The sequence below is a fragment of the Oratosquilla oratoria genome, chromosome 35 (genome assembly GCF_046742065.1).
Source record: "Oratosquilla oratoria isolate Oo_2021 chromosome 35, ASM4674206v1, whole genome shotgun sequence".
Classification (NCBI taxonomy): Eukaryota; Metazoa; Arthropoda; class Malacostraca; order Stomatopoda; family Squillidae; genus Oratosquilla; species Oratosquilla oratoria.
The window spans coordinates 45,538,948-45,566,818 of record NC_134811.1 but is presented as its reverse complement, the minus strand read 5'-3'; the positions used below and the strand labels follow the sequence as shown (position 1 = coordinate 45,566,818).

The following is a 27,871-nucleotide window of genomic DNA, read 5'->3' as shown; positions in this document are numbered from 1 at the left end:
CGTCCAATCCACCTCATGCATCACAACATTTTCCATATACAACCATTCTCCATTCACCCGTCTTCTGTCCTCTCCCGTCCTTCCTCAACAGACATTCCCCTCTTCCCCAAAGCCCCCTTCACCCCATCCATCCATCTCATCCTAGGACGTCCCCTCATGTTCACTCCCTCCACATCTGCCTTCCATACCTCCTTTACTAGTCTTTCTTCACTCATTCTTTCCATGTGTCCAAACCATCCTAATACTCTTTCATCAACCCTATCTCCCAGCTCCCTTTCCACTCCTGTTCTCCTCACTTCCTCATTTCTCACTCTATCTAGCCTAGTAACCCCCATCATACTTCTCAGACACTTCATCTCAAACACATTCAAGTTCCTTCTCTCTTCCTCTCTCATGTTCCATGTTTCTGCTCCATACAGTGCTGTTGGCACAATCACTCCTTCATACAGTCTCCTCTTAGCATCCATTCCCAGATTCCTATTCCTCATTACACTTTTTAAACCACCAAGGCATTTACTCGCTTCTCTCAATCTACATTCTACCTCCACCTTCACTCCACCCTTTCCTGCCACATTTGCACCCAAGTATCTAAAACTATCCACTTCCTCCAGTTGCTCTCCCTTAATGCTCATTTCCAGATTACTGCCACTTTCACCCCTTGTACATCTCATCACCTTACTTTTACCCACATTTATCTTCAGCTTTCTTCTATCACACACTCTCCCAAACTCTGCCACCAGCTTCCTCAATCCCTCCTCCAATCCCGCCACAAGCGCAGTGTCGTCCGCAAACAACAGGTGGCTCACCTCCCACTTTTCTCCATTTTCTTTAACCATCTCCAATCCCTGACCCACTACCCTTGCATTCACCTCTCGCACCACCCCATCCATGTATAAGTTGAACAGCCAGGGTGACATAACGCATCCCTGATGAAGTCCCACCTTTACCTCAAACCACTCACTCTCTCCATTTCTACTCCTGACACAAGCTCTACTACTCTCATAAAAACTCCTGACAGCTCCCAGAAGCTTTCCTCCTATCCCGTATATCCGCATAACCTCCCACAGTGCCTTTCTGTCTACCCTGTCGTAAGCCTTTTCCAGATCCATAAAGGCCCACAAAACATCCTTCCCCTTTCCTATAGCTTTCTCACATATCTGTCTTACCACAAAAATCTGATCTACACAACCTCTACCTGTCCTAAACCCACACTGTTCCTCACAAATTACTCCCTCTCTTCCTCTCCTAATCCTCTCAATCAAGATCCTCCCATAAGCCTTCCCAACTACACTTAACAAGCTAATCCCTCTGAAACTACTACATTCACACTTGTCCCCCTTTCCCTTGTAAAGTGGAACTATACACACACTCCTCCAGTCCTCTGGCACTCTACCTTCTCTCCAGCAAACATTAAATAACCTCACCAACCAGTCCACCATCACTATACCTCCTTTTTTAAGACATTCTGCATGGCATCCATCCAGACCAGGTGCCTTACCTGCTTTCATCATCTTAACTGCTGCCTTCACTTCATCCTTCCTTATTTCTCCTCCATTTTCCTCACTCTCATTTTCTTAGCATTTCCCACTGCAGCTATCTTTCCCTCCCTATCCTCCTTCACATTCAGCAACTCCCTAAAATATTCTGCCCATCTTCCCCTTACTGCCTTCTCCTCCATCATCATCTCTCCATCTGCACCTTTTACCTTTTCTTCTCTACTTGATTCGCCTCCTCTTCCTCTCTTAATTTCTTTCCAAAACATCTTTTTATTACTTTCAAAATTTTCTGTCATACTCTTACCCCATTTTACATCTGCTCTCCTCTTTGCCTCCTTTACCTTTTTCTTTACTTCTCTTTTCTTTTCCCTGTACTTCTCGTATGACTCCCTCGTCCTACTTTGTAACCAATCTGTGAAAGCTCGCTTCTTCTCTTCTACAACCTTCTTTGTTTCCTCATCCCACCATTCACTACCCTTCCTTCTATTTCCTCCTAACCTTCTTGTTCCACACACCATCCTTGCACACTTTGTGACTCCCTCCTTGAACCATCCCCATTCCTCCTCCACACCTACCTCCACTTTATCCTTCACTCCCTCCCACTCCTCCTTCAGCTTCCTCTTGTACTCCTTCTCCTTTTCCTCTTCATTTAGAGAATTCACTCTAAGCACCTCCCTAAAAAAAAAAAATTCTTACCTTTTCCTATAGCTTTCTCACATATCTGTCTTACCACAAAAATCTGATCCATGCAACCCCTACCTGTCCTAAACCCACATTGTTCCTCACCAATTACTCCCTCTGTTCCTTTTCTAATCCTCTCAATCAAGACCTTCCTTTAAGCCTTCCCAACTACGCTTAACAAGCTGATCCCTCTGAAACTACTACACTCACACTTGTTCCCTTTTCCCTTGTAAAGTGAAATTATACAGGCACTCCTCCAGTCCTCCGGCACTTGTAGCAGGATCAGAGGAGGGATTGAGGAAGTTAGTGACAGTTTGGGAAGGTGTGCAAATGAAGGAAGTTGGAGATAAACGTGGGTAAAAGTAAGGTGATGAGATGTACAAGGGGAGAAAGTGGCAACAGACTGGAAGTGAGTATTAACCACTTCCATACGGTGCCGCCTACGTAGGCGGGATGAGGAGCAAGTAGGTACTCGTTGATGCCGAAGTCGCCATCTTGATTATATTTACTGTAGTTGTACCTACATAATTTTCATTCTCTCTAAACTGGCTTCATCAGTTTTCTATGGTTATCAAAATACATAGGTGAAAGAGAACGGACAATTTAGCACTGACTTTATTTTTTATAATGCGATTATCATTTCGAGACATCGCACATCGGGCAGCTAATGCTGCCAGACGTGCGATGTGCCCCGGAGGGAAGAGGTTAAGGGAGAGAGACTGGAGCAAGTGGATAGTTTTAGATACTTGGATGCGAATCAGGCAGGAAAGGGAGAAGTGGGGGTGGAGGTAGAATGTAGATTGAGAGAAGTGAGTAAATGCCTTGGTGGATTAAAAAGTGTAATGAGAAATAGACATTTGGGAATGGATGCTAAGAGAAGATTGTATGAAGGAGTGATTGTGCCAACAGCACTGTATGGGGCAGAAACATGGAACATAAGAGAGGAAGAGAGGAGGAGCTTGAATGTGTTTGAGATGAGGTGTCTGATATGTATGATAGGGGTCACTAGGCTGGACTGAGTGAGAAATGAGGAGGTGAGGAGGAGAACAGGGGTGGAAAGGGAGTTGGGAGATAGAGTTGATGAAAGAGTATTAGGATGGTTTGGACACATGGAGAGAATGAGTGAAGAAAGACTAATAAAAGAGGTGTGGAAGGCAGAGGTAGAAGGAGTGAACATGAGGGGGCGACCTAGGATGAGATGGATGGATGGGGTAAAAGGGGCTTTGGGAAGAATGGGAATGTCTGTTGAGGAAGGACAGGAGAGGACAGAGGATAGGGGTGAAGGGAGAATGGTTGTATATGGATGATGCTGTGATGCATGAGGGGGAGTGGGTGGGGGATGGGGGGTGAGGGAGTATGTATGAGAAATAAATTGATGCAGCTCGAAGGGACTTCTCCCAATCTTCTCCTTTTCTGCATGAGGGGACGGAGAGGGAGGGGGGTCGCTGATTTAATGAAGCGGCCTTGCTGTGGATTTGCTGTGTCTTGTGAGACTGCTTCCGACCCAGGGTAGTGGGTGAGATACAGGGACAACCCATCATCCAGAAGGTACCAAGATAAGAGGGAGGGAAGTGGGTGGAAGGGAGGGGAGCGTGATAGGGATGGAATGGGGGGAGTGGTTTTTATGCCTTTGTTTTTTGGCTACCTCCCTTATACATACATACATATACCAAGGCTTTTTCCCCCTTACAAGGGAGGTAGCCAAAAAGGAAAAGGCATAAAATCATTCCCACCCATTCCATCCCTGAATCCACTCCACACCCCTCCACCCTCCCTCTTATCTTAGCACCTTATAAGGAGGGAAAAAAGCCTTTGGTATATGTATGTGTGTTTGAGATGAGGGGTCTGATAAGTATGATAGAGGTCACTAGGCTGGATAGAGTGAGAAATGAATGAGGAAATGAGGAGAAGAACAGGGGTGGAAAGAGAGATGGGGGATAGGATTGATGAAACAGTATTGGAATGGTTTGGACACTTGGAAAGAATGAGTGAAGAAAAACTAGAAAAAGATGTGTGGAAGGCAGAGGTGGAAGGAGTGATCAGGAAGGGGCAACCTAGGATGAGATGGATGGATGGGGTAAAAGGGGCTTTGGGAAAGAGGGGAATATCTGTTGAGGAAGGATGGGAGAGGACAGAAGACAGGGGTGAATGGAGAATGGTTGTATATGGATGATGCTGTGATGCATGAGGTGGAATGGGGGGTGAGGGAGTATGTGTGAGAAATAATTTGATGCAGCCCGAAGGGATTTCTCCCCGTCTTCTCCTTTTCTGCATGAGGGGACAGAGAGGCAGGGTCGCCAATATAATGAAGTGGCCTTGCTGTGGATGTGCTGTGTCTTGTGACACTGCTTCTGACCCAGGGCAGTGGGCAAGATGCAGGGATGACCCATCATCCAGGAGGTGCCAAGATAAGAGGGAGGGAAGAGGGTGGAGGGGAGTGGAGTGTGATAGGCATGGAATGGGTGGGCAAAGTTTTTAATGCCTTTGTTTTTTGGCTACCTCCCTTTGATATAGGTATGTACTATTTACCTGTTTATTTATCATTTAACTTTACATATTTATTTACTTATTCTATTATTATTTCTTATGCCTTTTCTTTCTTTATTAGGAATGTCACCTTTTGGGACTACAGGTAGTAGGACTCCTAATCCCATCCCCTGTCCTTTTTTGTCGCCTTTTACAACTCAAGTGGAAATACTTGGTGGCAGTATTCTTTTTCCCCCACAACAGGGTAGGTAGGTAGGCGAAAAAAGGAAATGAATATTCAGAGAAATGGTACAGGCCAGTAACAAGGGGTTGGGGGACAGCTGGGAGATAGGGTTGATGAAAGAGTATTAGGATGGATTGGACACATGGAAAGAATGAGTGAAGAAAGATTAGTAAAAGAAGTGTGGAAGGTGGAGGTGGAAGGAAGGAATATGAGGGGGTGTCCTAGGATGAGGTGGAAGGAAGGAATATGAGGGGGTGTCCTAGGATGAGATGGATGGATGGGGTGAAAGGGGCATTACAAAAGAGAGGAATGTCTGTAGAGGAAGGATGGGAGAGGACAGAAGATAGGGGTGAATGGAGAAGGGATGTGTATAGATGAGGCTGTGATGCATGAGGGGGAGTGGGTGGGGGATGGGGGATGAGAATTTTTTTTTTTTTTTTTTTTTTTTTTTCCGAAATTCGGGAGTGAAGAATCACTCCCACAGGCTTTGTTTGAGCCTGTGCGGTGGTGTTTATGTAGGGCACACCTTGTGGAGAGGAGGTGAAATAGTATAGCTAGTCAGAGGGTGATAGGGGGCAGTAGAAAAGAGAAGCTGCGGCTGCTAGAGCGGCGGTGGACGCTCTAGCAGCTGACCGAGCTCATAGGGGCTTTGGAGGCGGCATAGGCGGCTCACAAGACCTTCAGGGGGAGCCGGTGGTCCTCGTCTGAGGAAAGAGGTGGCGGGGCAATCGCTCAGGTAGTGGTGGAGGTCGGCATTTTCTTCATGGCAGTGGTTGCACCAGCGGTCTTCTATGGTGCTCTGGGGATTAAGTTGCCAGAAGCAACGGTCCTCTAGACGTAACCTGAAAAGCAGCTTTTCTAGCCTTCTGGGAGTGGAGCGGGGGAGGACTAGAGGTTCATAGGCTGTCACCTTTATGTACCAACCCGCTCGTTGGGAGATCTGCGCCTCCTGCCTGTATTGGAGGTGCCACTTCTTGCGTGCTAATGCCCTGGTTTTAAGTTGGAGCTGACTCTTACTGGGAGGGACCTGGACATCGACACTGGCTCTTTTGCGGGCTGTGGCAGCAGCTGCGTCTGCAAGGTTGTTTCCATGCACACCGACGTGGCTTGGCACCCAGTTGATGATGATATGTTGTCCTTCATGGTGTAATTTGTGCAGGAGTGCAATTATGTTGGTGAGGAGGTGGACATTACCTTCAGGCTCTGCCTGTTGTAAGCAGCTTATCAGGCTCAGAGAGTCAGTGTGGATGACCACGGAATTGGAGTGGGATACAAGGGCATGTTCTAGGGCCCCCTGCATCACCACGGCCTCGGCTTGAAGAGAGGACGCGGAGTCGCTGACTCTCCTGCCGAAGATGTGTCCATCAGTGACGAAGGCAGCTCCAGCCGTGTTTGGGCTGCATTGTTCGACGGACCCGTCTGTAAAATACACTGTATGACCAGGTCGCGTCAGTGCCCAGATGCCGTTATTTGCTAATACACGCGCTTTGTCCGGGTGGCATGCGCCCTTTGTCCCCGGGAGTGTCGTAAATTTAAAGGTCACGGGAGCTGGTGCCCACGGAGGCGGGCATTTGAAGTCCGGGTGGGATTGTGGGATGCCCTTCTCGAGGTGAGGTTGCTGTAATTGGAAGGAATCCAGGAGCTTGGCCGCGTGTGAGAGCCAAGTGTTGGGGCGTTGCAGTGTGTCTGCGCGTGCAAGTGAGGAGTAGATGTCCTGACTTAGACCTGTGTCTGCGCGTGCAAGTGAGGAGTAGATGTCCCGACTTAGGCCTGTCTCGTCGTGGGGGTGGAGTGCGCGGGCAACAAAGTCCGCCGCGAGCATTCTTATCCTGAGTTGGAGAGGAGGGAGCGAGGCTTCCCGCTGGAGGTTGAGAACTTTGTACCACCGTTGTGCTCCCAGGATAACTCTAGCCACTTCATTCTGGCATGTCTCAAGCCTTTGGAGTTTGTCCACGTCCACAGTAAGGAGAGGGCTGCGTAGTCGGCGATAGAATGCACCGTTTGTACGTAGTACGTGCGGAGGACTTGATGTGTGGCACCAAGTGCTCTTCCGCACATGGCCCTCATCACTGTGGTTCTGGCCTTCATTCTTTCTCTGAGGTAGGATATTTCCCTGTTGAAGGTGAGGCCCCTGTCGAGCCATACGCCCAGGTACTGGAATTGTGTGACCCAGTACAGCGCGAATCCTTGAGCAGCGAGGGGTTCCTTTCCTCGTCTGAGTCCGAATGCCATGGCTTTAGACTTCCGAGGGGATATTTTGAGCCCGATCCTGACGCATTCCGCTGCGACGGCGTCGAGGCAGCGCTGTGCCCTGTCGTGGCATCGTTGCTTCCCAGCAATGATGAGAGCTAGATCATCGGCGTAGGAAATGATTTTGCACCCGTGGGGGAGGGGGAGCTTCAGTATGTTGGAGATAAGCACATTGAAAAGGGTCGGACTGAGAACCCCTCCCTGTGGTGTACCATTCTCTAGCACCGTGGGCTCCGACATGTGGCCTTGGAAGCGCACCCGCGCAGATCTGCGTGACAGGTAGTCGGCTATCCAGGTGAGAAGTCTTCCTCTCAGACCTTTGCATGCGAGTGTCCTGGATCGCCAGAGGACTGGCTAGCTCAAAGGCCTTTTCCAGATCGAGAAAAACTGTGATGGAGGGCTCACTGCTCACTGCCGCTAGAAGGGTGGCAATGCTATGGGCCGTACTAGTGCCCTTGCAATAAGCAAAGATATGCTCATGCAACGGACCTAGTTTCCATAGCAATCTGTTGAGTACCATCCTTTCTGCTGTCTTTCCCATACAGCTGACCAGGCTGATGGGGCGGTAGGTACCGGGTTCCTTGGGCTTGGGGATTGGTACTATTGTGGCCGTCTTCCAGGCTGTGGGCAGTCTCCCAGTTCTCCAGGACGCATTGATCACGCGGAGGAAGGCCTCATCTCCTGCAGGTCCGAGGTGTGCCAGCATGGAGTAGGTGACTCCGTCTTCGCCGGGTGCGGTGTCCTTGTTAGGTCTGTGGGCAGCCATGAGTTCTCCGAGAGTGAATTCTTCGTCGGTCTCGTCCGTCTGGGCCATCATGTCCCCAACGTGGTGAATCCTTTCTTACCGCAGCTGTTGTTGCATCTCGTGGGTGGCTGGGTGCGCTGCGGCAGGAAGGCACTGCTGGTTCGAGAGGCAAATTCCTCTACCAGCCGCTTGTTAGGTCTGTGGGCGGCCATGAGTTCTCCGAGAGTGAATTCTTCGTCGGTCTCGTCCGTCTGGGCCATCATGTCCCCAACGTGGTGAATCCTTTCTTCCCGCAGCTGTTGTTGCATCTCGTGGGTGGCTGGGTGCGCTGCGGCAGGAAGGCACTGCTGGTTCGAGAGGCAAATTCCTCTACCAGCCGCTGTGCCTCTTCGGTTGGGGCATGGTGGGTTAGACGTGGGCTAGACCTGTTAGTGGCTACATGAAGTTTGCACCAGACCTCGGAGAGGGAGGTGTGGGTGTTGAAGCTCTCACACCACTCATGGAATTTGTTGACCCTGACACGCATAGCCGTGGCATGCGCTTCACAAACGGCTGCTCAAAGGTTGGCAAGATTGACCTGCGTCCTGTTCTGTCTGAAGGCGCGACGGAACATGCACACCCTGTGGTTAGCCTCTCTCATTTCCTCGTTGTAGTACCAGTGGTTCTTGTGCCTCCGGGTGGGCTGTCCCTGCAGTGCAATCGTATCTCTCGCGGCAGTGTGGAGGGCGGTTGAGAGGTCCGCCTCCAAGCTGTCGACGTCCCAAGTTGAGGGGTTGTACTCAGTTGCCCAGGATGCCAGGGCATTGGAGAAGAGAGGCCAGTTGGCCTTGGATGTGTTCCACCGCGGGATGTGTGGCACCACCGGTGGGGGAGCCACATCTTGTATGTACATGCATACGGCGAGGTGGTCACTGGTGACAACAGGATGGACCTCCCATCTTGCGCGGGAGGAGAGAGTGGCAGTCACAAGGGTTAGGTCAAGCCTGCCTCCTCGTACATGGGTCGGGGAGCCGTCGTTCAGCAAGGCGATGTGGGAGGAGGAAGTCAGTGTATGGTGTAGGTGATTCCCTGCAGCATTGGGGCCCTGTGTGGATGACAGAGATGGGTGGTGAGCATTAAAATCCCCTCCGAGGATGAGGAGTCTGTCCCCAGCAAGGGTGCTCACTTCCCCAAGGTCCAGGACAGCTTGACGGCCCCTGTACAAATTGTAGACGGTGAAGGTTTCATGGCCTCGTTGTACGAGAACCGCATGAGCCTCCACGCCATCGCCACAGTATATGGGGTTGGTGTCTTCGCTGCAGGGTAGGCTGTCCTTGACGAGTACCATGCAGCCTCTTGTGGTGTCGCTGCGTAGTAAGGAGAAGGTGCGGTATCCCGGGAATCATGCCTCCTCCCTAAGTAGTGTTTCCTGTAGTGGAATGATGTCAAAATCGTATTGCTGAGCGATAGCCAATAGATATGATCTTTTGCGAAGGAACCCGTTAATGTTCCACTGAAGGACGCTCAGCTCAGTGTTATTGAAGAGAGCCCGAAGGGATTTCTCCCCATCTTCTCCTTTCCTGTATGAGGGGACGGGTCGCCGAATTTATGATGCGGCCTTGCTGTGGATGTGCTGTGTCTTGCGACACTGCTTCTGACCCAGGGCAGTGGACAGGATGCAGGGATGACCCGTCATCCAGGAGGTGCCAAGATAGGAGGGAGGGAAGAGGGTGGAGGGGAGTGGAATATATGGGAAATGAAATGGGTGGGAGTGATTTCTATGCCTTTTTCTTTTAGGATACCCTCTGTGTAAGGGGGAAAAAGCCTTTGGTATATGCATGTATGTATCTAATATTATGTACATTATCATAGCTTTTATTCATTCATTTATCATTATTATATTTTTTTTTGCATCTGACCGAGTTATGGACCAAAATTTCTCCAGTCGGCATGCTCCTCCTTTGTAATCCTTTGTAAATGGATGAAGACATAATCCCACCTGAAGGAAGGGTCTTGTCTGCTCAGTAAATTGTTCAATTGGATGTGGAGTAGGGAACAAGTTGCCTTATAATGAAATAGTAAAACTAAACCAGCTCTGGCTCTTGGGCCCTGCTGTTGTGATAATGTCTCACTGTACTGCCCTTGACCTAAGCAATGTGGTGGGAGACAGGGATGATCCTTGATCCATATGATGGTAAGACAGGAAGGGCAATGAATGTATTTTAAACAAATGTGGGATGGGTGTAGGGTGGATTTATGCTATGATTTGGCTATCACCCTTATATGGGGGAAAAGGCTATTTGGTATGTATCACATCTTCATCAACATAAAAAAATGCTTACACCACCCAAAAATTTATCTCTGTCTTGACACAATCTTTCCACATTATTTTTTCTGAACTGCTTTCTTCACAGTTACTGTTCCATGACTTTATATTAATATTCTATACTCTCCCCTCCTCCTGTGTACTAGTGTTCAGGCACACCCATAAACAAGTGAATGGTTCCCACCTGTACATGTTGTGGTAGAGCCCAGCAAGTCGCATATGTATCACTGCTGCTCGATACTGATAGAGTGGCTGTCTCGGGCTGGGTGTTTTGACATCACAGTGCTTCAGGGCTTTAGACAAAACCTCTATCACTTCACGATCTATTTCTTCCTGACCCTGAACACCAAATCTTTTAAATTAGTTAAAAATAGGTCATCCTGTATAAAAATAGAAATTATACTGTTCAATGTTAATTTCCTGAGTTTTTCTGAATCAATTTATCGCTATACTCAAAACAAGTAACCATAATTACAAATTACAGGAATTACAACAGAATATAGTATCACAAAAAACATGGTCTGTGTATATATAAAAAGTAAATTAAATAAATAAATAAAAAAAATCACAGTCCTGAAGACTTGCTAAATTTAAATGTAAATAGCACCAGGTTTCTCATTAAGCAATATATCCCTGGTGTGCCATTCCTATCTCAAGTAACTGGTTATCTTCTGTACACTGTTCTCAAAGTCTGTCCTCTATACATATTTTCATTTATATGACATACCAACTGCTCTCTTGGCTTTGCTCATCCCTTCAACCATGTTTTCCTTGGTCTACATTTATGTATATATACCTCTTGCAGTCTACCTATGACAGGCAGTTCTATTTTTAAACACTGGACCCTCCTAACCTGTTTCCTACCATTCAATTAACTAAAAATAACCAAGAGCAGAGAAGTGTAGTCTAATGAGAATGTATACATGCACATGTAAATGATTTATGCATACACATCTAAGTGGCTTATGGTCCTACCTGGAGGCTATTGCTGGTTTCCTGGAGAATTTGGGTCTTCTGCAAGAGACCAGGGGCAACAGATTGATCATATATATATATTCCAACCTGAAGACATTTCACTGACCTGCTGAGACAGAGGTGGGTTGTCTTGCAGGAGAGTTCCAATGGTGTAAAGAGTGGTGCAAAATTCCCACACCACAAGATCCCATACCTCTGGATTTTTTTTCCGTGACTTAATAACTTCCAGTGCTTTATGGTATGCCTTAACAGCCTGAAAAGATATTTAAAAGACAATTAGATTACACTCACCCAGCTTACAGGTAAAACATTTGAAGAATAATTAAAAGCACTGGACCTGCCAGCATTCAAAAAACAAGAGAAAATGGAGACTCAATAATATTGCTTGAGTCTTTAAAGGGAACAGATTAAACTAATGGAGATTAACTCTTGGTCTGGAATAGGAAAGGGTCATGGTCAGGGAATGAACTTGGAGAGGAAAAAAAAATCCATGCTTTTAATAAAATTAAATATTTCACTCTTTGATTCAAACACATTTCTGTAGGCAGCAGCTGGGGAGTTGGCATGACATTCTGATATATGAGATAGATACTATCAGGGGACAGGAGAGAGAAAAAATAAATAAATAAGAATAAAAATAGAAATAAGAAAAAAATAGAGAGAGAGAGAGAGAGAGAGACACATACACAGAGAGAGAGAGAACACCAAGGCTTTAACTAAGTTAACTACTTACTTGATTGTAATAATGTCTCTCTTGTCCCTTAAACTCTCCTCTGCTTCCTTTGGGCACAGTGTAGAAGGCACAGAGTCGTAGAAGCCGACCCCAGTTGGAGTGTAAGAGGGATACATTTACAATGTCCCCGATGGTCGTGAAAAGTTCGATGCCATTTTGTAGTGTTGTTGCACTCTGCTTCCACAGTTCTTCAACTCCACACATATCCACTCCCGCCTCATTACAAAGTTCTATCAATGAAAATTGAAAAAACATTCTGATTTGAGTCTACTTTTATATTTACACTCAATATGGACTCTAACCTAGTTAATTTTTCTCATAAATATTCCTAAAAATTGGTCTTTAATTATTAAATTTGACTGATAGCTGCAGTGGGAAATGCTAAGAAAATGAGAGTAATGAGTGAGGAAAATGGAGGAGAAATAAGGAAGGATGAAGTGAAGGCAGCAGTTAAGATGATGAAAGCAGGTAAGGCACCTGGGCTGGATGGATGCCATGCAGAATGTCTGAAAAAGGGAGGTTCAGTGATGGTGGACTGGTTGGTGAGGTTATTTAATGTTTGCTAGAGAGAAGGTAGAGTGCCAGAGGACTGGAGGAGTGCTTGTATAGTTCCACTTTACAAGGGAAAGGGGGACAAGTGTGAATGTAGTAGTTTCAGAGGGATTAGCTTGTTAAGTGTAGTTGGGAAGGCTTATGGGAGGATCTTGATTGAGAGGATTAGGAGAGGAACAGAGGGAGTAATTGGTGAGGAACAGTGTGGATTTAGGATAGGTAGAGGTTGTGTAGATCAGATTTTTGTGGTAAGACAGATATATGAGAAAGCTATAGGAAAGGGGAAAGATGTTTTTTGGTCCTTTATGGATCTGGAAAAGGCTTACGATAGGGTAGACGGAGAGGCACTGTGGGAGGTTATGCGGATATACGGGATAGGAGGAAAGCTTCTGGGAGCTGTCAGGAGTTTTTATGAGAGTAGTAGAGCTTGTGTCAGGATTAGAAATGGAGAGAGTGAGTGGTTTGAGATAAAGGTGGGACTTCATCAAGGATGCGTTATGTCACCCTGGCTGTTCAACTTATACATGGATGGGGTAGTGTGAGAGGTAAATGCAAGGGTAGTAGGTCAGGGATTGGAGATGGTTAAAGAAAATGGAGAAAAGTGGGAGGTGAGCCAGCTGTTGTTTGCGGACAATACTGCGCTTGTGGCAGGATCGGAGGATGGATTGAGGAAGCTGGTGACAGAGTTTGGGAGAGTGTGTGATAGAAGAAAGCTGAAGATAAATGTGGGTAAAAGTAAGGTGATGAGATGTGCAAGGGGTGAAAGTGGCAGTAGACTGAAAGTGAGCATTAAGGGAGAGCAACAGGAGGAAGTGGATAGTTTTAGATACTTGGGTGCAAATGTGGCAGGAAAAGGTGGAGTGAAGGTGGAGGTAGAATGTAGATTGATAGAAGCGAGTAAATGCCTTGGTGGATTAAAAAGTGTAATGAGGAATAGAAATTTGGGAATGGATGCTAAGAGGAGACTGTATGAAGGAGTGATTGTGCCAACAGCACTGTATGGAGCAGAAACATGGAACATAAGAGAAGAAGAGAGAAGGAGTTTGAATGTGTTTGAGATGAGGTGTCTGAGAAGTATGATGGGGGTTACTAGGCTGGATAGAGTAAGAAATGAGGAGGTGAGGAGGAGAACAGGGGTGGAAAGGGAGTTGGGAGATAGGGTTGATGAAAGAGTATTAGGATGGTTTCAACACATGGAAAGAATGAGTGAAGAAAGACTAGTAAAGGAGGTATGGCAGATGTGGAGGGAGTGAACATGAGGGGACGTCCTAGGATGAGATGGATGAATGGGGTGAAGGGGCTTTGGGGAAGAGGGGAATGTCTGTTGAGGAAGGACGGGAGAGGACAGAAGATAGGGGTGAATGGAGAATGGTCGTATATGGAAGATGTTGTGATGCATGAGGTGGAATGGACGGGGTGAGATATTAGTGTGTGTGAGCAAAATTTTGACGCAGCCTGAAGGGATTTCTCCCCGTCCTCTCCTTTATATGGGGAGATGGAGGGGGGGGGGTCGCCGATTTAATGAAGCAGCCTTCCTGTGGATGTGCTGTGTCTTGCGACACTGCTTCTGACCCAGGGCAGTGGACAGGGTGCAGGGATGACCGTCATCTTGGAGGTGCTAAGATGGGAGGGAGGGTGGAGGGGTGTGGAGTGTTTTCAGGGATGGAATGGGTGGGAATGATTTTATGCCTTTTCCTTTTTGGCTATCTCCCTAGTAAGGGGGAAAAAGCCTTGGTATATGTATGTATGTACTACTCCATATTTTTTTATTTGTTTAAAAAAACACATTTCACAAGATTTTCCACTCATGATTTTTTCCTAGAAGAAATATCCCTCCACTCCACCATATATTCATTTAATAGTAGAGTCACCCCTTCCCTCGCTCGTCCTCTCTTCACTCCCAACACCCTCCTCACTACACTCCCAAACTCAAAATCACCCCTCCCTTTTAACTTAGTTTCACTTAATGCCAACTCATCCATATTCCTTCTCACAAACATACTGCCTATCTTCTCTTTTACTCTCATCTGTACTACACCCACACACATTAAAAGACCCAAACAAGTTCTGGTTAGAAAACTCCTCCCACACCCTCTTATGCCTTGACTTCTTGTAAGAACTTAGCACTTAAGGTTACAGAGAGCAGGATGCCTAATCCCATCCCTCCATCTCATTTTAGGCACCTTTCATGACCTGAGTGGGAAAAATTGATGGCAATATTCTTTCTTCTCCCTACCACAGGGGGAAAGAGAAAAAGGGTGGAGGGTAGAGAGGTGCTTAGAGTAAACTGTTTAAATGAGAAGGAAAAAGAGCAGGAGTACAAGAAGTCGAGAGAGGTGTGGGATGTAATGAAGGATACAGTAGAGGTAGGAGTAAAAGAGGTGTGGAAGGCAGAGGTGGATGTAGTGAACATGAGGGGATGACCGATGATGAGATGGATGGATGGGGTGAAAGGGGCAGTAAGCAGGAGGGGAATATTTGTTAAGCAAGGAACAGAGATGGCAGGAGATGGGGTGAGTGGAGAATGACTGTATATATTGTGATGCAAGGAAGGGAGGGGTGTAGGTATAGGGAGTGGTTATGTGTGAATAATATTTTGACGCAGCCCAAAGGGATTTCTCCCTCTGTTCTATTTTTCTGCATGTGAGGACAGAGAGGGATGGTTGCCGATTAAGTGAAATGGCCTTGCTGTGAATGTAGTGTGTCTTGCTGCATTGCTTCTGACCTAGGGCAATGGGTGGGATACAAGGATGACCATCCATGAGGAGCTAAGATGAGATGGAGGAAGGGTGATAGATGGGAGTGAACGTAGGTATATGCCTTCTGATTTTTTATTCCTCCCTGGTAAGATGGAAAAAGATATATATATCACAGGGGACAGAGGCAAAAATGGAAATATGTACTCAAAGAAGTGGTACAAGATAGCATTAAGAGGGGGGGACAGCATAACAAAGGGGCAGTTGCACTACAATAAAGTAGCATCATTTCTCTATGGGCAGAAATTTCCTCTAACACAGACAAAATGATGCATGGCTCTGGTCCATATAATGAAATATGTGAGACTTTAGTAAAAGGTAAGAATGTTTTATGGATCTTTATGAATTTGGAAAAGACTTATGACAGGGTGGACAGGAAGATACTATGGGAAGTTTTACAGATATGTGGGATTGGAGGAAAGCTGTTAAGAGCAGTCAAGAGTTTTTATGAGAGTAGTAGAGCCTGTGGTGTGGGGAAAGAACATTTTCACCAAGTCTTCCTACTTGAATCATAAGAGGGGACAAAAATGGGACAGGGATTAGGACTAGGCATCCTTCTCCCTGTAGCCCCACAGGGGATATTCCTAAAAAAAAGTAAAGGCATAAGAGGGTCAAGGAGTTTTCCAACCAGTACCCTAAGGTTTGGGTCTTTTAATGTGCATGGGTGTGGTACAGATGAGAGTAAAAGGAAAGAGATAGGTAATATGTTTGTGAGAAGAGAGATGGATGTGTTGGCTTTGAGTGAAACCAAGTTGAGAGGGCGGGGCGAGTGTGAGTTTGGGAGTGTAGTTGGGAGGTTCTCAGGAGTGAAGAGAGGATGAGGGAGAGAAGGGGTGGCTATACTAGGAAGTGAAGAGATAGGTAAACGCGTTGTGAAGTGGAAAGAAGTTTCTTCAAGGTTAATGTGGATGAAGGTGAAACTGGGAAGGGAGATGTGGGTTTTTGTAAGTGCATACGGGCCTGGTAATGAGAAGAGTGTAGAAGAAAGGGAGGCTTTTTGGATAGATTTAAATGAGTGCATAGAAGGATTAGGGAGAAGCTTCATGTAGTAGTATTGGGAGACTTTAACCACTTCACTATGGGACTTAAATCTCGCGGGCAGCAGCCAATGCCAGCCATATGACGTGTCGTAATAATACTCGCATCATAAAATATAGTCACGGCTTATATCGATCATTCTCTCTTTCACCCGTGAATTTTGAAAACCACAGAGAATGGGATTAAGAGCAGATTAGGGAGAATGTAAAAACCCAGGGGCGACTACAATAAATATAATCAAGACGCCGATATGGCAGCATCGCAAATCCACTTGCTCCTCATGACGCCTACCTGTGCGGCACCGTATGGAAGGGGTTAATGCTAGGGTAGGAAATGAACCAGACAGAGTGGTTGAGAAGTATGGAGTTCCAGGAGAGAATTGTAGTGGAGAGTTGATGGTGGAGATGTGTCTAGAGAGTTAATGATAGCAAATACAGTGTTTAGGAAGAAAGTCAAGCATAAGTACACATGGGAGAGGATGGTAGATGGAAGGGTGGTAAAGTGTTAATGGACTATGTAGTGGTAAATAGGAGTATAGTAGGAAGAGTTAAGGATGTACATGTTCTAAGGGGAGAGAGTGGGGGGATAGATCATTTTCTGGAAGATAAGTTGAGAGTGGAGGATAGATGGAGAAAGAGGAAAAGGACAAAAGGTAGGGAGGTGCTTAGAATGAACTGCTTAAATGAGACAGAGGAGTACAAGAAGAAGCTGAGAGAGGAGTGGGAGGGAGTGAAGGATAGAGTAGAGCTAGGAGTGGAGGAATGGGGATAGTTCAAGGAGAGGGTCACAAGGTGTGCAAAAATGGTGTGTGGAACAAGAAGGATGGGAGGAAACAGAAGGAGGGGTAGTGAGTGGTGGGATGAGAAAGCAAAGACGGTTGTAGAAGAGAAGAAGCAAGCTTTCACAGATTGGTTAAAAAATAGGATGAGGGAATCATATGAGAGGTACAAAGAAAAGAGAAGTAAAGCATAAGATAAAGGATACAAAGAGGAGAGCAGATGTGAAATGGGGTAAGAGTATGACAGAAAATTTTGAAAATAATAAGAAGATGTTTTGGAAAGAAACTAAGAGAGGAAGAGGAGGCGAATCAAGTAGAGAAGAAAAGGTAAAAGGTGCAGATGGAGAGATGATAATGGAAGAGAAGGCAGTAAGGGGAAGATGGACAGAATATTTTAGGGAGCTGCTAAATGTGAAGGAGGATAGGGAGGGAAAGATAGCTGCAGTGGGGAATGCTAAGAAAATGAGAGTGATGAGTGAGGAAAATGGACGAGAAATAAAGAAAGATGAAGTGAAGGCAGTTGTTATGATGATGAGAGCAGGTAAGGCACCTGGGCTGGATGGATGTCATGCAGAATGTCTGAAAAAAGGAGGTACAGTGATGGTGGACTGGCTGGTGAAGTTATTTAATGTTTGCTTAAGAGAGTGCCAGAGGACTGGAGGAGTACCTGTATAGTTCCACTTTACAAAGGGAATGGGGACAAATGTGAGTGTAGTAGTTTCATACATATACCAAAGGCTTTTTTTTCCCTTACAAGGGAGGTAGCCAAAAAAACAAAGGTATAAAAACCACTCCCACCCATTCCATCCCCATCACTCTACTCCCTCAACCCTCTTCCCTCCCTCTTTCTCCCCTGTGGTGGGGGGAAAGAATACTGCCACCAAATCTTCCCACTTGAATCACAAGAAGCGACAAAAACAGGACGGGGATTAGGACTGGGCATCCTTCTCCCTGCAGTCCCATATGGGACATTCCTAAAAAAGGTAAAAGCATAAGAGGATCTAGTAGTTTCAGAGGGATCAATTTGGTAAGTGTAGTTGGGAAGGCTTAACGGTCTTGATTGAGAGGATTAAGAGAGGAACAGAGGGAGTAATTGGTGAGGAACAGTGTGGGTTTAGGACAGATAGGGGTTGCATAATCCGATTTTTGTGGTAAGACATATGAGAAAGCTATAGGAAAAGGTAAGGATGTTTTTTGGTCTTTTTATGGATCTGGAAAAGCCTTATGACAGGGTAGACAGGAAGGCACTGTGAGAGGTATTGCAAATATATGGGATGGGAGGAAAGCTTTTAGGAGCTCTTAAGAGTTTTTACAAGAGTAGTAGAGTGGACAAGATGCGGGGATGACCTGTCATCCAGGAGGTGCCAAGATAAGAGGGAGGGAAGAAGGTGGAGGGGAGGGGAGTGTGATGGGGATGGAATGGGTGGGAGTGGTTTTTATGCCTTTGTTTTTTGGCTACCTCCCATATAAGGGGGAAAAAGCCTTTGGTATGTGTATGTAGTAGAGCTTGTGTCAGGATTAGAAATAAAGAGAGTGAGTAGTTTGAGGTGAAGGTGGGACTTCATCAGGGATGTGTTATTTCACCTTGGCTGTTCAATCTATACATAAATGGGGTGGTGCAAGAGGTATATGCAAAGGTAGTGACTCAGGGATTGGAGATGGTTAAAGAAAATGGAGAAAAGTGGGAGATAAGCCAGCTGTTGTTTGTGGATGACACTGCGCTTGTAGCAGGATCAGAGGAGGGATTGAGGAAGTTGGTGACAGAGCTTGGGGAGGTGTGTGAAAGAGGGAAGCTGAAGATAAATGTGGGTAAACATAAAGTGTTGAGATGTACAAGGGGAGAAAGTGGCAGCAGACTGGAAGTGAGTATTAAGGGAGAGAGACTGGAGGAAGTAGATAGTTTTAGATACTTGGGTGCAAATGTGGCAGGAAAGGGAGGAGTGGGGGTGAAGGTAGAATATAGATTGAAAGAAGCGAGTAAATGCTTTGGTGGATTAAAAAGTGCATTGAGAAATAGATGCTAAGAGGAGGTTATATGAAGGAGTGATTGTGCCGACAGCACTATATGGGGCAGGAACACGGAGCATAAGAGAGGAAGAGAGTAGGAGTTTGAATGTGTTTGAGATGAAATGCCTGAGAAATATGATAGGGGTTACTAGGCTGGATTGAGTGAAAAATAAGGAGGTGAGGAGGCGAACAGGAGTGGAAGGGGAGTTGGGAGATAGGGTTGATGAAACAGTATTGGGATGGTTTGGACACATGGAAAGAGTGAAGAAAGACTAGTAAAAGTGGTGTGGAAGGCAGAGGTGGAAGGAGTAAACAAGAGGGGTCAGCCTGGGATGAGATGGATGGATGAGGTAAATGGGGCTTTGGGAAAGAGGAGAATGTCTGTTAAGGAAGGATGGGAGAGGACAGAAGATATGGGTGAATGAAGAATGGTTGTATATGGATGATGCTGTGATGCATGCAGTGGAAAGGGGGGGGGGGGGTGAGGGAGTATGTATGAAAAATAATTTGAGACAGCCCGAAGGGATTTCTTCCAGTCTTCTCCCCAAAGGGGGCTTTGGGGAAGAGGGGAATGTCTGTTGAGGAAGGAAGGGAGAGGACGGAAGACAGAGGTGAGTGGAGAATGGTTATATATGGATGATGTTGTGATTGCATGAGGAGGAATGGGCAGGGGGGTGGGGGGTGGGGTAGTATGTGTGAGTTAATTTTGACGCAGCCCGAAGGGATTTCTCCCCGTCCTCTCCTTATATGCAAGGGGGGACAGAGAGGGGGGGTCGCCGATTAAATGAAGTGGCCTTGCTGTGGATGTGCTGTGTCTTGCGACACTGCTTCTGACCCAGGGCGGTGGGCAGGGTGCAGGGATGACCCGTCATCCAGGAGGTGCTCAGATGAGAGGGAGGGTGGGAGGGGTGTGGAGTGTATGTAGGGATGAAATGGGTGGGAGTGTTTTTATGCCTTTCCCTTTTTGGCTACCTCCCTTGTAAGGGGGAAAAAGCCTTGGTATATGTATGTATGTTCTCTTTTTCTGTATGAGGAGATGGGGGGTGGTCTTGCTGTGGATGTGCTGTGTCTTGTGACACTGCTTCTGACCCTGGGCAGTGGGCAAGATGCAGGGATGACCCATCATCTAGGAGGTGCCAAGATAAGAAGGAGGGAAGAGGGTGGAGGGGAGTTGAGTGTCATAGGGACGGAATGAGAGGGAGTGGTTTTTATGCCTTTGTTTTATGACTATCTCCCTTATAAGAGGGAAAAGAGCCTTTGGTATATGTATGTATGTAGTAGAGCCTGTGTTAGCATTAGAAATGGAGAGAGCAAGTGGTTTGAGGTAAAGGTGGGTCTGTCAGGGCTGTGTCATGTTACCATGGCCGTTCAATGTGTACATGGATGGGGTGGTGCTGGAGGTAATTGCAAGAATAATGGGCAGGGGACAGGAGTTGTTAAAGTAAATGGAGAAATGTGGGGTGTTATTGTTGTTTGCTGACTACAATGTGCTTGTGGTAGGGTCAGAGGGGAATTAAGGAAGTTAGTGATGGAATTTGGAAAGGTATGCAATAGAAGAAGGTTGAAGGTATATTTGGATATAAGTAAAGTGATGAGATGTACAAGGAAAGAGGATGGCAGCGAGCTGTAGGTAAGTTTTAAAGGAGAGAGGATGAAGGAAGTGGATAGTTTTAGGTATCTGGGGTCACACGTGACAGGAAAGGGGGAGTGGAAGAGGTGGAGGTAAATTGTAGATTGAGAGAAGCAAGTAAATGCCTTGAGGGATTAAAGAGTGTCTTGAGAAATAGACATTTGGGTATGGATCCAAAGAGGAGATTATATGAAGGGGTGATTGTGTTGATGGCACTGTATGGGGCAGAAACTTGGAATTTAAGAGAGGCAGAGAGGTAAAGTTTAAATGAGTTTGAGATGAAATGTCTGACAAGTATGGTAGGGGTTACAAGGTTGGACAGAGTGAGAAATAAAGTGGGGAGGAAAGTGTGGGTGGAAAAGGAGATAGGAGATAGGGCTGATGAAAAAGTACTGGGATGGTTTGGACATATGGAAAGAATGAGTGAAGAAAGAGTAGTAAAAGAGGTGTGGAAAGCACAGGTGGATGAAATGAAATTGTGGGGATGACAGTTGGATGGGTTAAGAGAGGTATCGAGTAAGAGGGGAATGTCTGTTGAGCAAGGAAGGGAAAAGGTAGGAGATAGGGGTGAATGGAGAATGGCTGTGTATAGATGATGCTGTGATGCAAGGAAGAGAGGGAATGGGGGATGAGGGGTAAGGGTAAGGAGTCATTGTGTGTGAATGATATTTCTACACATCCCAAAGGAATTTCTTCGTCTTTTCTTTTTTTGCATGAAGAGATGGAGAAGGGGTCACTGATTAAATGAAGTGGCCTTGCTGTGGATGTACTTAGTCTTGCTACATTGCTTCTGACCTAGGGCAGTGGGCAGGATACAGGGATGACCCATCATACATGAGGAGCTATAAGGAGGAGGAGTAAAGGGTAGTGGATGGGAAATGAATGGGTGGGAGTGGGTATGTGCATTCTGACTTGGCTACCTCCCTTGTAAGGGGGAAAAACCCTTGGTATATAGATAGACCTCATTCCTCACAACTGTGTATCACACAATCACAATCTGTGTAACACAAATTCCTGCATTGAACTACATTTCAATGACAATACCTGAAGGTGGTGATCTTGCTAAGGTCCACTCCCAACCAGTATGGAGTTCTAGGTTTGCAGCCAGTTAAACTCAAGGCAATAAATATTTGTGTCATCAAAATCTGAGAGATCTGTTTGAAGTCCCCCAGGGTTCCACTTTTTAATGGGAAATAGATTTAAATGCTTTACATTTTGTATGATCCTGTCTGCTCTGTAGTTTCTTGACAGGGTAAGTGGGGAGTGTCACTATGTAATGAAGTGATGGGGTAAACTAGCTTTGGCTGTCTGGTTCTGCTGTAGAAATACTGTGTCTTGCTGCATTACTTCTGACACAGGCCAGGGGGATATCAAAAATGACCCTTCACCCAAAAAGACCTTAGATAAAAGGGACAACAAATGGGTGTTGGATGGGTGAAGAGTAAGCACATGCCTTGACTGGTCACTCCCATTATAAGTGGTGAAGGGCCTTTTGGTATATGGATATATGTATGTAAGCATGTATGTAATTCCAATCTGTTCATGTCTTAGATTTGGGGATCCTAGAGAAACAGCAAAATACAAATGGATACTTACTTGATGCTTGATTCATGTAGTTAACACCCAATTCATTGTATACATTGCCAAGTCTCTTGCAGAGGTTTGTATTGACGGATGCACCACTTAAATCCAGTGCCTGTTGATAAACTTTGGAGCTTAGCACCAGAGCTTCTTCAATATCACAAGGAACCTTAATGAGCCAGCTGCATTCTAACCAGGATAAATAAATCTTTTAATGAGCAGGATTTTTCTTAAACTATACTTAGACATAATGTTTCCACAAATATCACCTTGTAGATTATTACATATTCAAATCTGGTTGTGCTTACCCTGAGCAGGTAAAATGCTCTCAAGGAGTTGCAACATTTCTTTTTGTGATTCTGCTTCCATGTTATAGTCTTCTATATGGATAGTTATCTCACTCCATGCCTTGACCAGCATATAGTATATGTCTCCTGCAAGGCTTAGTGTCTGGCTGGGTACAGGCAGTTCATTGTCATTGAGCCCAAGAAGTCTTATCATACCATACCATGAATGTAAACAGAAGCGGATATATCGGAGTGACAATCCATACCTATAATGACACCAATGGTAAGTTAGCAAGTACACAATTTATTATACATACATACATATACCAAAGGCTTTTCCCCCCTTACACAGGGGGGTAGCTTCACATTTATCTTAATTCAGATTCATTCATTTCACAAACAACTGTAATATGGACAGCAAAGTTACCCATTTTCAAAACCCATCAACCCCCTCACTTCCATGAGAAGGTGCAGCCCCCTGATGGGCTAACATCTCTAGGCTGTCTCACTGCACTGCCTTCAACCTGAGCAGTGAGGGAACAGAGATGACCCTTTATTCCTGCAGTGCTCGAATGGGAGGGCTGATGAATGGGTGGAGGAATAAGTGGGACTGGATACACGTCTTTTGACTTGACTACCTCCCTTATATGGGGGTAAAAACCCTTGGTAGATAGATATAGATAGCCAAATCAAAGGCAAACATGTACTCCAACCCCATCCACCATCCATTCCTCACTCTCATCTTCCCAGGTCAGAAGCGATGCAGCAAGACACAGCACACCCATTGCAGGGCTGCTTCACTTACACAACAATCCCTCCCTCCCTGTCCCCTCATGTGGAAATGAGAGAAGATGGGAAGAAATTTCTTCAGGATGTGTGAAAATATCATCTACACGCAACCATCCTCCACTCGCTCCTATCCCCCACCCTCTCCCTTCCCTGCTCAACAAACTTCCCCTCTTGATCAAAACCTCTTTCTGTCATCAATTCATCAAATTCCAAAACAAATAATTGAAATCATTCAATACTTGCTTGTTGTTCCTAAAGGTGTTATATGCCATCACTAAATAAACTAGTGCAGCCTTCCTCAGAAGCAGTACACTAAGTTTATCGGACCAGCTAGACACTGAGTACTGCTGATTGAACATGGAGACTGTGAGCTGTGGTTCTTGTCCAAATGACTGTTGCACTGTTGATACTGGATCTTCATTCTTATTTTCCTTCTTTAGAGGAGAATAAGGCATTGGGATAGGCTGGAATGGCTTGGCCATCTTGGGCCCCACCTGCTCTTTAGATTTAACAGGTGAATTTCTTCCTGTACTCGATGATCCTGGTACACTTGACTGGTCTGTGTTATTACTATGTTGTAACACCTCAAGTGCTGCCACCACATGTTCCAATGCTACCTTGCATCGCTCCTCTATTGAGAACTGAAGGGGTGGAGGCCTGCAAAAAAGGTGAGGTATTAAATATCAAAGGTTTTTCTCAAAAATGTGTCTTGCTGCATTACTTCAAACCTGGGCAGTGGGCAGGGGGCAGGGATGACCTTTCATCTATGAAGAGCTTTGATAAATGAGGGACACAAGGGTGATGGATGGGAGTGGAATGGGTGGGAGCAGGAGCATGCCTTTGACTTTGCTACCTCCCTTATATGGAGGAAGAAGCCCTAATATATAAAATAAAATAAAATTTCTCAAAACAGTCATCAGTAAATCCTTGAAACACCCCACTCCCCAAAAAATAAAACTATCTATACCAAGGGCTTCTTCCCCCTTATAAGAGAGGTACCCAAGACAAATGCACACACCCACTCCCACCTACCATCCTTGTTTCCCTCTCATCTTAGCTCCTCATGGATGAAGGGTCGTCCCCATCTCCTGCCTACTCTCTGGGTCAGAAGCAATGCAGCAAGATACAGAACATCCACAGCAAGGTCACTTCACTTAATCAGCAACCTTCCCTCTCCATCCCCTCATGCATAAAATAGAGAAGACAGGGAAGAAATGAAATACAAATTCAAACAAGTAAATAAATGAAGAAAAGATCACTTACACATTGTTTTTTTTTTTTTTTTTGACTCGGAACTATAATCAGCTGTTCTTTCAATGAAAGAAAACTTACCTGTAGCTTTCAGATCTTGTGCGATTTCTATAAGGAAGACACAAAGAAGAAACTTTTATTGTTGAACTTGAACTCCCTGATGCTGAAGCTACAGCATCTACCTCACTTTTTCCTTCACTGTCACTGTCCTCATTATCACTACTGGCAACAGATGACCACTCGCTCTCTTCATCACTACAGTCCGAAACATGAGGTGATTCTGGGTCAATGTCTTGGGGCATGTAGAGATCTGACAGCAAGTAGTGCGCAGAAGAAACAATCTGTTGGAAGGCACCAAATAAATGAGACAACCCTTGATGGAGGAGATCAAGGGGACGCCCATAGAACTCATGGATGGGGTATATCCACTGAACCTAATGAGAGTTGTTGGGAATGGGAAGGGTGGCTGCTTCAGAATTGTACTTCTAGGGCACCAATCAGTACACCACAAAGTACTCACTTGTCAACGGACATCTACTGCTCCATATTCTACCACCATACAAAAAACCGGGACAACTATAGTCCTTCATTTAGTCCTTCCACACAACAAAATCTCTTCAATGAGTGAATTGTGGGCTGAACCAGTGTCTGTGGCCATTGCCTCAAGTTTCACTGACTGGAAGGCAACAACCCCACAGTGTACAACAATGGTACCCAGGCTCCCCTATAGATTTCTCTGGGAAGACACACTGTATTAATGTAGGATTGTTTCTGTTACTAACATGTAAAGGTGAGGAGCTGTGACCAGTTGTTAGCACTCTTCATGTAAAATAGGTGAAGAAAATATAAATTTGACAGAAATGTGGGACCTGGTCAGGAGACTGAGTGTTAACCCTGTGGGTCACCTCTAGGCAAGATTGTTGTTGTTGTTGTTGTCATTCCCTAGAATGTCTGGCCAAGCAGTATTGTCTCCCTGAGGAATGCCACAGCTGGAATGGGTTTCCCACAAATCCTTTACAGAGCGTATATTGTGTTGTTGGCATTCATGATTGTATAAATGCAGTATTCCATAATGTGTTGTATAGTTTGGGATGAAGTGTTACAACCTGGGCAGTTGTCTACAACGCAGTCATCCAGCCTCTTCTAGTAACTTAGAAGGGCTGGATGGTGGCTAGATCACAGTCTGGCCAGGTGGATGTCCTTTTTGGGGAGATAGGATTCAGAGGAATGGATATCAGGGAGTCTAGCATGCACCAATGTATTGTCTTTCAGTTTGTTAATGGAGCTGTGAATATGATCATGGATATACTTCTAGAGGCCAGTGTCTGGCAGTTGTGGAGGAAGAGAAGAGAGTATTTGTGCGTGGTATAGGTATTTGGGTATTGTTCTGACGTTTTTTGGCATGTGTGGATGTTCTGCTACGTACAGTTGGCACAAAGGAAAAGTTGACCTCTCCACTGTAATGGAAATGTTAATTTGAAATTTGCAGTTAACTTTTACACCATGTTCCCACCATATAGGCAGTGGGAGGAGCTTGGTATGATGCATGTTCCCTCCTCCCCTTGTCTCCCTCAACTTCTTGCCAAGCTCAGCTCCAGAGTGTTCTCAGAGCTCAGACAGCATGCACCTGTGTTACGCAGCTTTACAGACCACAACTTTTTCATCTTTCTGCTGAATTTGACGCCCTGTCAGACACCACCATACCATCACAATGGGGCATAGCAAGCTGACAATGGAGAAGACTCGTGCCCTCACCCTAATGGAGCAGGGAGTGCCAGTAAAGCATGCAGCTGCTGATCTGAATGTGAGCCATGTGTCACTCTTCAAGCTCAAAAAGGCAGTCGCCACACTCTCTCCCGGCACTGCACCACCTCACAAACCTGGCTCCCGGGGCAAGAAGACAACTGCTCAGACTGTCAAAGTTGGTATGTGAGATGAAGCAGGACCCTTCAATAATGGCAGCTGAATTGAAGAAAAAACATCCTGACCAGCTCCATGGAGAAGTTTTTCAAGACATTTGTCTCATGTTTCCAAAGCTATCTGAGGCTAAGATCAAGGGTGGTGCACTTGTTGGACCCCAAGTAAATGCAATGTTGAAGTTGGAGAAAAGGGAAAGAGTGATGACAAAAGTTGAAAAAGAAGCTTGGTGTGCATTTTGTAATGTACTTTGTGGATTCCTAGGATATTAAAAGATCCAAATTATAAACAACTGGTAGCAAAGGTTATTGAGAAATTCAAGAAACTGGGTTGTCATATATCCTTAACCTCTTCCATATGATGACGCCTACATAGGCATTATTATGAGGCACAAGTGGGTATACCAGGATGCTGCCATCAGTGCCCTGATTATATTTATTTTGTAGCTGTAGCTGGGGAATAGACATTTGGGAATGGATGCTAAGAGGAGACTGTATGAAGGAGTGATTGTGCCAACAGCACTGTATGGAGCAGAAACATGGAACATGAGAGAGGAAGAGAGAAGGAGTTTGAATGTGTTTGAGATGAGGTGTCTGAGAAGTATGATAGGGGTTACTAGGCTAGATAGAGTGAGAAATGAGGAGGTGAGGAGAACAGGGGTGGAAAAGGAGTTGGGAGATAGGGTTGATGAAAGAGTATTAGGATGGTTTGGACACATGGAAAGAAAGAATGAATAAAGACTAGTAAAAGAGGTATGGAAGGCAGATGTGGAGGGAGTGAACATGAGGGGACGTCCTAGGATGAGGTGGATGGATGGGGTGAAGGGGGCTTTGGGGAAGAGGGGAATGTCTGTTGAGGAAGGACAGGAGAGGACAGAAGACAGGGGTGAATGGAGAATGATTGTATATGGATGATGTTGTGATGCATGAGGTGGAATGGATGGGGGGATGGGGGGTGAGGTAGTATGTGTGAGCAAAATTTGACGCAGCCCAGGGGGATTTCTCCCCGTCTTCTCCTTTTATGCATGGGGGGACGGAGAGGGGGAGTCACCGATTTAATGAAGCAGCCTTGCTGTGGATGTGCTGTGCCTTGCGACACTGCCTCTGACCCATGGCAGTGGACAGGGTGCAGGGATGACCCATCATCCAGGAGGTGCTAAGATAAGAGGGAGGGTGGAGGGGAGTGGAGTGTATTTAGGGAGGGAATGGGTGGGAATGATTTTATGCCTTTTTCTTTTTGGCTACCTCCCTTGTAAGGGGGAAAAAGCCTTGGTATATGTATGTATGTGCGTATGTATGTATGTAGCTGTAGCTAAGTGACTCCCTGAATTCTGTGAACTGGTTCATGTTTTCTGTGTTTATTATTACTCAAAAGGAAAGAGAATGACTAA

The 27,871-nt window shown here is 45.7% G+C and overlaps 1 protein-coding gene across 5 annotated transcripts in view; it reads right to left on the bottom strand.

The window, feature by feature from the left end:
* The window catches only part of LOC143018649 (erythroid differentiation-related factor 1), a 74,790-nt gene that overhangs the window by 9,572 nt on the left and 37,347 nt on the right, over window positions 1–27,871 (bottom strand). For all 5 annotated transcript variants that reach the window (XM_076174220.1, XM_076174219.1, XM_076174222.1 and 2 more), the window contains exons 9-15: window positions 24,646–24,905; window positions 23,557–23,970; window positions 22,546–22,790; window positions 22,253–22,426; window positions 11,896–12,125; window positions 11,269–11,415; window positions 10,372–10,526 (exon numbers count right to left, since the gene is read on the bottom strand). In XM_076174220.1, the coding sequence (XP_076030335.1) occupies window positions 10,372–10,526; window positions 11,269–11,415; window positions 11,896–12,125; window positions 22,253–22,426; window positions 22,546–22,790; window positions 23,557–23,970; window positions 24,646–24,905 (1,625 nt within the window). The remainder of the gene's footprint in view (window positions 1–10,371; window positions 10,527–11,268; window positions 11,416–11,895; window positions 12,126–22,252; window positions 22,427–22,545; window positions 22,791–23,556; window positions 23,971–24,645; window positions 24,906–27,871) is intronic.